The 12,522-nt window shown below is 37.2% G+C and overlaps 1 protein-coding gene across 1 annotated transcript in view; it reads right to left on the bottom strand.

Annotated features, from left to right (window-relative positions):
- The window catches only part of LOC148943530 (salivary peroxidase/catechol oxidase-like), a 171,675-nt gene that overhangs the window by 63,566 nt on the left and 95,587 nt on the right, over window positions 1-12,522 (bottom strand). The window contains exons 8-9 of the mRNA XM_089101013.1: window positions 6,709-6,950; window positions 3,641-3,773 (exon numbers count right to left, since the gene is read on the bottom strand). Coding sequence (XP_088957139.1) covers window positions 3,641-3,773; window positions 6,709-6,950 — 375 coding nt within the window. The remainder of the gene's footprint in view (window positions 1-3,640; window positions 3,774-6,708; window positions 6,951-12,522) is intronic.

Consider the following 12,522-nt stretch of genomic DNA (forward strand, 5'->3'; position numbering starts at 1 on the left):
GGTGATCTAGCTAATTACCGTCACATAAAGAATATAATTGAGACCTTTCGGAAATGTGAGTCTGATGATTTTATTTTGCCTACTTACGTGATTATTTTGCCTACCGCAAAGCATAAAGGCTTCTAAACATTGACTCCAAATTCAAGCAAATCCGTGAGAAAATTGTCTTACGATCTAAATTTGCCTCCTCTTCGTGACCCCAGGCCCCAGCCAATCGCTGATAAGCATGCCATTATATTCATTTCAAAAGATCCATCTCACCTTAATAATCCTGCAAAACGCCGTGAAGTGATTGACCTTATACCTGGTCATGAATGCATTCATAGCATAAAGCCGGCGATAAATTGGTGGTGCGGATTGATCAGACTGCTGTTAAGGATTTTTGCGATTCTGTTCCCTCTGTAATGAGTAACTGTGACATCAAAATAAATGAAACAAAATATCGGTATTATGAAAGGTTTATCAAATGCCTTTGACGTGGGCATGCTAATTGGATGTGGCGATATTAAGGATGCAAAACGAATTGGCAATTCCTTTGCTGCTAAAGTGTTTTTCGAAAATGCAATTAGTCTTGCAAATGCGCTGGAGCTTGGCGTGAAAGTTGGTTATGATATTTTCCGTGTTCATCAATTCCAGCGTTCACCGAGGTGCTGTTATAACTTATAATTGCCAATCACCTAATTACCTGAAGGCCACTTGTAATAACCCTAAACGTTGCTCCCGCTGTGCAGAAGAGCATGACTCTTCGCGCGATTCCCCGTGCCAGGCTACCCCTAAATGTGATAATTGTCATGGCAATCATGTTTCATTTTCTCTAAAATGCCGAATCCTTCGTAAAGCTGTAGCTAAACGTTCTAGTCAGCTAAGAGACTGACTATTAAAATCGAATTTTCTATATGCTCATTCAACATTAACGGAACGAAGGATAAGGATGATTCTTTGAACCAGAAACTATCTAATTTCGACATTTTTTTTCTACAAGAACACCTCTTGCCCTTGGTGAGTTTGAATTCCCTTCGCCGAAGAAAAGAACACTTGGTTTTCGTTAGAAGTGCCCGAAAAACTTCCGGGAGACCTTCAGGTGGGCTGGTCTGTTTATTAAAACAGAAACTAGTCCTGCTATCCCCTGTGCGTTATCGTACATGTGATTATTTCATTGCAATCCGTTTTGCTAATCTAGTTCTTATTAATGTATACCTCCCTTGCGACCAAAGATCCTTTTCCTCTCTAACAAAGTATACTAAAGCATGTGCATCACTAAAGACCCTTCTTGTTAGTGTTGAGAGTAATGGATTGGATTGGATTCTTTTAGGCGATATGAACTGTGATATAAACTCTACCTCAACACGGACTGATTTATTTTTGGATTCGCTATCTAATGGCTATCGGATTTTGGATAAAGATACATCCCATTCATACATACATAATAGCGGTTGATTGTATGATTTTGATCGCTGTGTTGTTTCTTCTGGTGTTTCTATTAGCGATGTTCACATTGACCAGGATGAACGTGATTATGACCATCTGCCCCTTTCAGCCACTATCACCATCAATACGACTCGGGCTGAACAGACCTTATGTACTAATTACCAAAAGTGAATAACCAAAAGAGACTGGAATAAAGCGTGTTGGCCTCTATATCTATTAACCCTTGCTCTTCTTTTGTCTACGATTAAAGTTCCATTTAATTTACCCTGTACCAGGGTTATATCCCCACAATCTCGAGCTCAGCTCAATATATATTACAGCCAGATTGTATCCTGCCTGAAAAAAGCTGAAGAAGTGGCTGTCCTGCTTTGTCGTTTTAAGTTTAAGACTAGAGGTTCAATATAGAAATCTGACCCTGATTTAATAATTGTGAAAAATCGTGCAAAATTGTGGCTTAGAATTTGTATAGCGTGTGGCCACCCTTTAAGGGGTCACCTTTTTGACATTAAACAGAAAACGAAGTTGGAATTTTAACGTTATCTTCGTAAAGTAAGGTACAATGGTGTGGAATTTCCGAAGACCTCAAGTCAATGGAAACAAGTGAATAATGTTGTGAAATTTGATTCACCTCCTAATGCCGATCGGATCTCTAATGCCTCTTGTAATAAGATTTTTAATATTATGAATTATGCGGTTCACTCTCAGTTTGCTAGCCTCTGTTCTTATGTATTACCTGCGAGGACTTACCACGGCCATGTGCCTCCCGTTTCTGCTGACCGTGTGATTCGTTGTGTTAAGAATTTGAAAAATAAATCGTGTGATATTGATGGTATAGTGTTTTTCACCTTCATATTGATTTCAAAGAATTGATTTATCATTTGCAGTTATTATTTCAAATTTTTTTATGTGCGTCTTTGGTGCCTGATTCTTTTTTGTGCGGGAGTGTCACTTCGATTCTTAAACGTGGGAAATACCCGACTAATTGCGCATTATATAGACCTATTACGGTAGCCTGTTCGCTGAGCAACGTTTTTGAATATGTCTTGCTTCCTGAGATTCTTCCAAAAGTTGATTATGTTTCCAATCAATTTAGGTTTAAGCCAAATATAGGATGTCAACATGCGCATCGAATTCTTACTTCTTTATTAATTCCAGCATAAAAAGATGGATCTGAAGTGCATTTGTGTGCGTTAGATATTTCAAAAGCTTTTGACTCGGTTTGTCACATCCAACTATGGTATTCTCTTACCCAGCTTGGAGTGAATTCATCTGTTATATGTGTCCTTCGTTTTTAGTATGTAAATTCATATGTTCGACTTCGGTCAGGAGAGATCTTTTTTGGTGATATTCCTATCCAGTCTGGACTTAGGTAGGGGGGGGGGGATCTGTCACCATACCTTTTTAATGCTTGTTTATACCCTGTGCTTTCTCGTATTTTTCCGTAGTGTTTTACGGGTCTACCTAATTTATCTTGTATTGCTTATGCAGATGATTTATTATTTATTAGCCGTTCAAAATTCACCCTAGCTAAGTCTATCCAGTTTGTTTCTAAGCTTTTTGAAAAAAATGGCCTCATGCTTACTGCTGAAAAATGTGAGTATTTAGTTTTCAATGCTAGAAACCCAAGTAGTGATTTGAGTTGTAGTTCTTTTTCAGTTAAGCTGGTTCCTGCGTTGCGTTGGCTCGGGATTAGTATCTGCTCTTCTGTTTTAGCTATTCGTTCTAGTGCACTTGCACTTGCAGGTTATGCTAAAATTGTCCCAAATCGTGGCTGACATTCTCGTAAGGCCTTGGCTAAAGTCTATTCAACATATTGTGATCATTCCATTCTTTTTTTATCAGGTTTGCACCCATTTTTAAATACTAGTGATATGCAGGATATTAGAGTTTTGTACTTTCGTTATTGTATATATCTTTTGTATTTGCCTCGTTGGTATAGAAACTGTAAGATTATTCGAATGTTTAACGCAACTGATATATTGACGTCATATAATAAGTTGGACTCCAAGTTAAAAGATGAGGCCTGCAAGCGGTTGGGTCCTTTTCACCCTCTTGTGCGATTGTTCTGATTCGCATTTGTAGTTCTTTATATTAATATTTTTTTGCATTTGTTTGTTTTGTATGTCTTTTCCTTTTACTTTCTTTTGTTACTCCACTTTTTTATAATGTTAGTGAGTCAAAAATAAATTATTAAAATATCACAGATGAATACCTATATACCGATGTTTGACGCTCCATCTCTCTACAGCAGTTGGAAGTAGGGAGTGGCCAAATCTAAAGGCTGAAGTGATGAAGGCATTTGTAGCCGAAGGATTCACTTTAGGGTCATAGCCATAAAAATAATCCTAGAAAATAAGGAAACATATTAATATGAACACTTAACAGAATTTAATTTGGCTTCAAAAATGATCACTTTCCTAGATCTGAGAAGCAAATGATACTGCTAATGACTATAGACCAAGTAGAAAAGAGTTTTCTTTCAAAATGTCGAACTTGCATAATTCAGTGCAGCAAAGCATTGGTGCAGCGTTATAAGCATTGAATGGTCTCTAATAACTGATCACAAGTGGGAATAAAGCCTCCTAAATATCACTGAAAATTAAATACCATAGCTGCTCTAAGGACATTTGCATGGAGACCTGTGGGCGAATTCCCCCCATCCCACAAGAGCTTTTGGGCTCAGATAAGGTGTGCAAAATATTCAATGATAAATAATATTTTGTAATTTGTCATTAAATACAAGCAAAAATCCAAGTCTTCTTGCAATTTCATTTCTGCCGTCAGCGTGATACCTTCTCCATAATTTTGTTATCATTGGTAAATTTAACAAACAATAAAAAAGAAAACAAGGTGAATTTGTCTCTTAACTACCTCTAAAGACATTTTTGGACTTTACTCCCTCCCCCCATTACTTCCTTTTTAAATTTCACTTTAGTCTAGGGCTCGTCCTCATCGTCCTCGTCATCGTCTGGGCTATTGTTAGTCCAGGCTGTTTTGTGGTATGGACGTTATAGTATATTATAGACATTCCTTACCTTTTTAATTGAGTATTTTCAAGAGATGTACTAGCTATATGCAGCTAAGTCAATTCTTGGTCAAATTTAACTTAATATAAACAGAGATTTTCGGATTGGGGGAGAAGAAGTTTAAACTTAAAATAAAAAATAAAAAATTATTGTTTTAGTTCCACAATCTATGCAACATAAATCTATAAAACTAGCTAAAAAATAACCAAGTCATGATATTTCCTATACATATATTTAAAAAAAACTAACACTTTACTAAAAACACATAAATAAAAATTGTTTTTGGAGAGCATAAACACGAAGCACTTAAAGATGTTGTGACAGTGGAAAAAGATAGATTTTGTAGAAAAAATTTTCCTAAAACGAGCAACTGTGTATTTATGTATGTATGTATATATGTATGCATGCACAAATATTCTAGTGAAAAAGGCTCAATTATTTTTTTTCTTTTTTGAAAAGCTGGCCTCCTGAGATTTTCTGGTCTATCAAATGATCTAGGTAGGTCACGGGTTTCAGCAAATTCTTTTAGAGCCTTCATTTAAGAAGGAAAAAATCATGTGGATGACGTCACATTTATATACATTCAAAGAGCAAAATTACATAATTTTTTCCTCAGGGGTGATAGCACAGATTTTAGTATCTTCGACGTATGCAAATTACAAAAGATATCAACTGACTCCGGATAGCTAAAGAAAAAAGGCATGGAACAGAAAACAGCAAAAATCAAATTCAATTGCAAACGAAAATGTTGCATAACAAAATCTGCGGTTAGAAGACAAAGCAAAATTACAACGGAATGACATAGTTTAGTGTGTGTGAGTCTTTAAAGGAAAAGCAGGAAGGAGGAATTGGTTTTTAGTATTTACGACACGTGCAAAATTAACAAGATGACAAATGACACTGAACAACGAAAGAAAAATGCATGGAGCAAGAAACATCAAAAATCCTATTCAATCGCAAACGAAAAGTTGACTTAAAACTAAAGGATAACTCAACAATCATGCTATCGCATAATTTAGATATTTCAGAAACTACAATGGAATAAGGAAAGTGTTATTCTCTTGTCTGTAAAGCATAAACAGGAAAGAGGATTTGAATTCACACAAAAGTTTCTTAATTTAAATGAAACAGCTGATATGCCTCCCGCTGATTTGAAACTAAAGAATAAAACGGTAGGTTATGCCAATGCGCAATTTAGATATTTCAGAGGGCATAGGCATTGGAACATTTCTGATTGTTACTAAATTATATAACAACACAATTAAATCAAAAATATAATAACTGGGGAAAAGCTGGGAAAGCAGTTTGTTTGGTTTCTATGACGTCATGCAAAATTATACATGATTTTGAATAAATCAAAAGCAAAAGAAAAAGGCATGAAAAAATGTCTGAGGTAATGATGCACGAAAATGAAGCGCAATGAGATCTGCGGCCAGAAGACATGCAACAACCAGCATCACAACAAATCCCAACAGAAAATATTGGACAAGAAATATGCGGTTAGAAGATATACGTGACAGGGATGATCACATTGAATTATAACTTAAAACTAAAGCATTACGCAATGATTATGCTAATGCGTACTTAAAGATCAACAGGCCTGCCAAGGGATGGAGCCTGGGTAAGGCGCATGCTCAGATATATATATATAAATATATTATATATATATATATATATATATATATATATATATATATATATATATATATATATATATATATATATATATATATATATATATATATATATATATATATATATATATATATATATATACGTATGCGTGTGTGTGTGTATATAAAACTCAGTCTTAAATCGTATCGATGAAATACATCAGCCTTAGAATTGGCGAAACGTATGAATATTTACTCTTCTTCTTCTCCTTGTTTCTATCCTTTTTAGGATTTACCAAACCGTTTTTTTAATGTCAAGAACATATTTTTATATAAGCCTCAAATTTAAGTGAATATTTTCTATGACCAAATGTGTTTTTGAAGGAAGTCAGGAGTGTCTTCTGTTCTCTAAGAACAGAACATACTTCGGACAAAAGTCTTTTGAATAGAAATAGATCGTTTTACAGTTCATCGGTTAGAAAATAAATGATTGCTTATGAAATGGAAATCCTGGCTATATGACAGAGCTAACAGTAAATGAATCGAATTTCCAGCTATGCGTATTGTGACGACACTATTTCCCGCACAAAATAGATAAGCAGTACTTACATAAAGAACAACATTATAGTGCTTAATCATACCTTCTTTTCAAGAACAAGTCCCCACTTCTCCATTACTTCTCGTCCGAGTGTAACTGGTAAATATTCATTATAAGTAATGTGCTGATTAACTGCAGACATAATGTGCCTTGTTTCTTGGAATAGCCTTTCATCATCCCAATGAGGATTTATTTTAGATAACTCCTTTGCTGCTCGATTGTGTTCTCGAAGCATAATCAAATGCAAACCAGATAAAACCAACTGTTCATTCACACGATTGTCACCTAAAATAATAAATAAGCTAAAACTTAGCAAATTTATAATAAAAACCTGTTATCATAATTTGAATTTTATTCTCAAAATTAAATAAAATCTTAAAAATTGAAATTTGGGATGAGAGTCAAATGTTCAGAAAATACATAAAATTAAAGCTCAGAGCAATCCTCGCAGGTGTCAATCTTCCCAGAATTGTGTTGAAAGATTCAACTCCTTCCATTTTTCTAGCCAGTCAAACCACTAAAAATAAAACTTCTTTAATCTTTTCTACGTGTTGACAATGTCCAGTTTGGTAGGCTTGGGTGTTATCATCACAATCTATTTCAAAGGCCAAACTGTATTTTGCATTTACTCATCATTTAGTGGGTGTAAAGCTTCTTTCTACTTCTTAAAAATTTTGATTTTCGATAAGAATCAATATAATATTTCTAGTAGGTTCGATTGTTTGGTCACGTTTTATTTTTCTGAAGGTTTGCTTGTATAGACTCAATATCTATATTTTTTTTTCTCTCTCTTTTGGGCCAGGGTACTTCGTATCGAAGAAGCCGTCATAGAAACTTCGAAAAGGGCTCATTCAATTGGAAATTAGAAGGGCTTCTGCCGTTTTTAATACCCAAAAGTGATTGGAAGGCAACTAAACTAACACCCCTCTCACACCAACCATTTCCCCAAACACAACCAATCAATATTTTGAGATAGCCATTTTGTTCAACGTAGATAAAAGGTCCAGAAATTATGTCTTTGAGGATGACACTCCCTCCACAACCCTCAGGGCAAAGGTTGTTAGTTATACCCTGGGGGCATATAAGATTTTTATAGAAAGCATTGTCGTAGAAACTTAAAAAAGGGCTCATTCGATTGCAAACTGAAAGGGCTATTGCCCTTTTTAATAGTCAAAAGTGATCGATGGGCAACTAACCCCCCCTAAACCACACCATTTCCCCAAACACCTCCAATCAAAATTTTGAGATATGCATTTGGTTCTACGTAGTTGAAAGGTCCGGAAATTATGTCTTTGAGGATGACACTCCCCCCACAGCCCTCACAGCAAGGACTGTAAGTTATACCCTGAGGACAAATAAGGTTTTTTTTTATAGAAAGCGTTGTTGTAAAAACTTCAAAATGGGCTATTTGATTGGAAATTGAAAGAGTTAGTGCCCTTTTAAGTAGTCGAAAGTGATTGGAGGGCAACTAGCCCCCCCTCTCACGCCCACCATTCCCCCAAACATATCCAATCAAAATGTTGAGATAGCCATTTTGTTCAACGTACTTGAAAGTTCTGGAAATTAGGTCTTTGAGGATGACGAACCCCCACACCCCTCAGGGCAATGTTTGTAAGTTATAGCCTGGGGACAAATAAGGTATTTTATAGAAAGTGTTGTTGTAGAAACGTCAAAATGGGCTATTCGATTGGAAATTGAAAGAGCTAGTGCCCAATTTTAGTAGTTGAAAGTGATTGGAGGGCAACTAACCCCCCTCTGACGCCCACCATTTCCCCAAACACATCCAATCAAAATTTTGAGATAACCATTTTGTTCAACGTAGTTGAAAGTTCTAGAAATTATGTCTTTGACTATGAACCCCCCCCCCACAAACATACACACAACCCTCAGGGCAAGGGTTGTAAGTTATGCACTGGGGGAATATAAGGTTTTTATAGAAAGCGTTGTCGTAGAAAATTCAAAAAGGGCTCATTCGATTCGAAATTGAAAGGGCTAGTGCCCTTTTTAATTGTCCACAGAGATCGGAGGGCAAATGACCTCCCCCCCCACCTCCATCATTTCCCCAAACATTTCGGATCAACATTTTGATTTAGCCATTTTGTTGAACGTCCATTTTGTATGCCCTTCAAAACTTCAAAAAGGGCTCATTCAATTGGAAATTGAGAAGGCTATTGTCCTTTTTAATAGTCGAAAATAATCGGAGGAGAATCACCCCCCCCCCACCCACGCCCATCATTTCCCCAAAATTTCCGATTAACATTTTCATATGACCATTTTGTTCGGCGTAGCTGAAAGATCTGGAAATTATGTCTTTAAGGATGAACCCCCCCCCATAGCATTCAGGACAAGGTCATAAGTTATGCCCTTGCGGCATATAAGGTTTTTATAGAACGTTTTGTCGTAGAAACCTTAAAAAGGGCTCATTCGGTTGGAATTTGAGAGGACTAGTGCCTTTTTTATTAGTCGAAAGTGATCAGAGGGCAAATACCCCCCCCCCCAGCCCATCACTTCCCCAAAAACTGACAATCAAAATTTTGAATAGCCATTTTATTCAACACATTTGAAAGGTCTGGAAATTATGTCTCTGAGGATAACAAATCCCCCCAGCCCTCAGAGCAAGGGTTGTAAGTTATGCCCAGGGGGTATTTAAGGCATTTATGGAAGGAATGGTTGTTTAACTTTAGAAGAGGCTCATTTGGCTGAAAATTAGAAGTTCTAGTTCCTTTTCAAGCGTCAAAAGTGATGGACGACATTTAGCCCTCCCACCTCTTTTACAAACCCTCCTTTCACCAAACGCATCTGATTGAAATTATGATAAAAAATTTTTTTTCAAAATAGCCCAAAGAACATATAATGATGTCTCTAGGAATGACAGAACCCCCCAGCGCCCCGGGGATAGGGTTGTAAGTGCTTTTATGAGGGCGTGCAAGGTTTTTATTTAATGGGAGGTCGTATAAACATCAGAGGGGGCTTATTTGATTTGAAATTGGAAGTTATAGTGCCCTTTTTAAGAGTCAAAGTGATTGTAGGGCAAATAGCCCCCCCTCAAGGCTCAGCATTTGCCTTAGCCCCTCCAATCAAAATTTGGAGATAACAATTTTATTCATCGTAGTTGAAGGTTTCGGAAATTATGTCTGTGAGGAAGGCAACCCACCCCCCCTACAGTTCTCGGGTAAAGGGTTGTAAGTTATGCCCTTGGGGCATATAAAGTTCTTACAAAAAGGGTGGTCGTATATGCTTTAGATGGGACTCATTGGATTGGTAATCATAAGTTCTAGGGCCCTTTTTAAGAGTTAAGGTGATAAAAGCACAGCTACCCGCCCACACACACACACACACACACGCACAAACACGTCGTGTTTTACTAAAATGTAGTCAATCGATATTTTGAGACAGTCCTTTTATTCAAAATAGTCCAAATATCATATAAAAAGGCTTTTGAGGTTGATACAAACCACCAGAGCTTGAGGACAAGGGTTGTAAGTTATGTCCCTGGGGCATTTAAGGTTCTTATTAAAGGGATGGTTGTATAAGCTTTAGAGGTGGCTTATATGGTTGAAATTGGAAGTTCTAGTTCCCTTTTAAGATACAATAGTGATGGAGGTCAAGTAGCATCCCCCCCTTAACTACACCTCTTTTCACCAAATACATCTGATCGAAATTGTGCGATGGTAATTCTGTTTAAAATAGTCCAAAGAGCATATAACAATGCTTGCAGGGTTGGCACAAGTCCCCCCAGAGCCCTGGGGCAAGGGCTTTATGTCATACCCTGGGGGCATATAAGGTTTTTATGGAATGGGTGGTCGTATTAAATTCAGATTGGTCTCATTTGATTTTAAATTCGAAGTTATAGGGCCCTTTTTAAGAGTCAAATTATTTCCCCCCCCCCCTCTTCGCCCATCCTTTCCATAACAAATATCTAAACAAAGTTTTGATACATCAACTTTTTCAGCATTGTTGAAAGGTTCAGTAATTATGCGTAGCAATAGTTGTAGGAGCAGTTGTAGATTAGTTGCAGTATGCAAATAGCACCTTTTTTTCAACATCCCCTTCAACACACGATGAAATTTTCAACTTAATACGATCAACCAGTCCTGAAGCATTGCTGATACGTCCTCTTGACAACCTATGTGGGAATAGTGTGATTCGATTTATTCCAATACAGCTACAATATTGCCCATATCGCCTTAATACACTTAGGTTTAATAGTTATAGTAGTAGCACCAGTAAATACAGTAGTAGCAGTAGGAGTACAGCTCATAGTAGTAGTCTCAGCTTTAGTAACAGTAGTAGTAGTAGTAGCAGTAATAGTAATAGTAGCAGTAGCTGTAGGAGTAGAAGCATTAGTATTATGGTGCACGTATTGTCTTTTGGTTAGTTAAACATCCCCCACAATAAGCGTTGTAAGTTTTAATTTCACACCACGAAACTGTTCTTAAGATATTGCTGATATGCAATTTTGACAACCTGCATACGGCTGGCAGGTTGTCATGCGTACAACAGAAATATTCTCTGAAAATTTCAACTTCACACCTTCATAGGTTGTGGATTTTGAGCTAGCCAGAAGACATTGTGTGTATTCATTTAATGCTGCTTCTACGGTTACTGTAACTAACAACATTAATGGCATTAAGTTGAAAATTTTAGGGAACGTTTGGGAGGAGTTTCAATTAAACGAAAAACCTATATGCACGCAGGTATTAAAAGGGCATATAAGCACTATAGGACACGTATGAACATAGGTAGCGATGCTCTATCATAGCTAGTAATATCATTGGTATTTTAAAGGAGCTACTTTGATTGAAAATTAAAAGTTTTAGTGCCCTCTTAAAAGTAAAAAATGATTGGAGGGCAATCAGCCCTCCTCTTTAGCTCATAATTTTCCAGACACTTCCAGTCAAAATTTTAAGACATCTATTTTGTTCAGCATAGCTGAATGGAGTCTAGTAACTAGGGTTATTATATATCACTGGGGTTATTGGGTAGGTCAACCCCCACGGTTATGTAATTTACCCATTATGATTAAAAAATAAATGTTGCTTTAAAACTAAATCAAAACCCACTGTTTGTATGCTGGTTGCCAATAAGACATCTCAGCATGTCTTATTGGCACAGTTTGTGTGTCTGATAAGTGTATATTTGACCACGTTGATCTGTGTTCTGTTTTATCTTGTATTGATAAGTCGTGTACTTTTGCTCATGCATCTTCAGGATTGGAGCGCAGGTTTAAAACCCAACGTTTTTTAGGGCGACGCCGCAAGTATTCACGCCCCCCTCCCTTAGTTTGTGTGCCATTCGATTTTCAGTCTTATACCCTTGCATACTCGACACAGAGCAGTATACCTCAGAAATCAATTCCTCGAAACAATCCACCGCCCCAAGTTCTTACGCGCGCCCAGTCAGTCCAAACCCAACAATCACTTTGCTCAATTTGGACCATCCCCAGACCTCCTCTCACTCATATTCCTCCCAAAAATCCACTTCCTTTCAACTACGTTCTTCTCCGTGCGTCCAAGAAGTTACCGACCGGTTCTGGACTCTACCCGTTATTTGCCGAAACAAGCCCAACCCCTCCCCTCTCAGACAACCCCCACCGTACTTCCATCCCTCAGCATCATCTTGCCCCCCCCCAAATAAAGAACACTCCCAATTTGACTTATTCCCAGATCACCAGGAAACCTTTCTCCCTTCCCTTGCACATTATCCCCCTGGCTACCCTAACAGTATTACTCTGGTTTAAGAGTAAGCAGAGAATGATCCACAGGTAACACCTCCATGCAGAGTTTCTAAAACTTCAAATAGTAAGACGAATTCCACCGTAGTTCCATCCCAACTTAATAACATTCTCGTAGTTTTT

The sequence above is a fragment of the Artemia sp. Qi Xiang Cuo genome, chromosome 15, assembly GCF_049724085.1.
Source record: "Artemia sp. Qi Xiang Cuo chromosome 15, ASM4972408v1, whole genome shotgun sequence".
In the NCBI taxonomy this organism is placed as follows: domain Eukaryota; kingdom Metazoa; phylum Arthropoda; class Branchiopoda; order Anostraca; family Artemiidae; genus Artemia; species Artemia sp. Qi Xiang Cuo.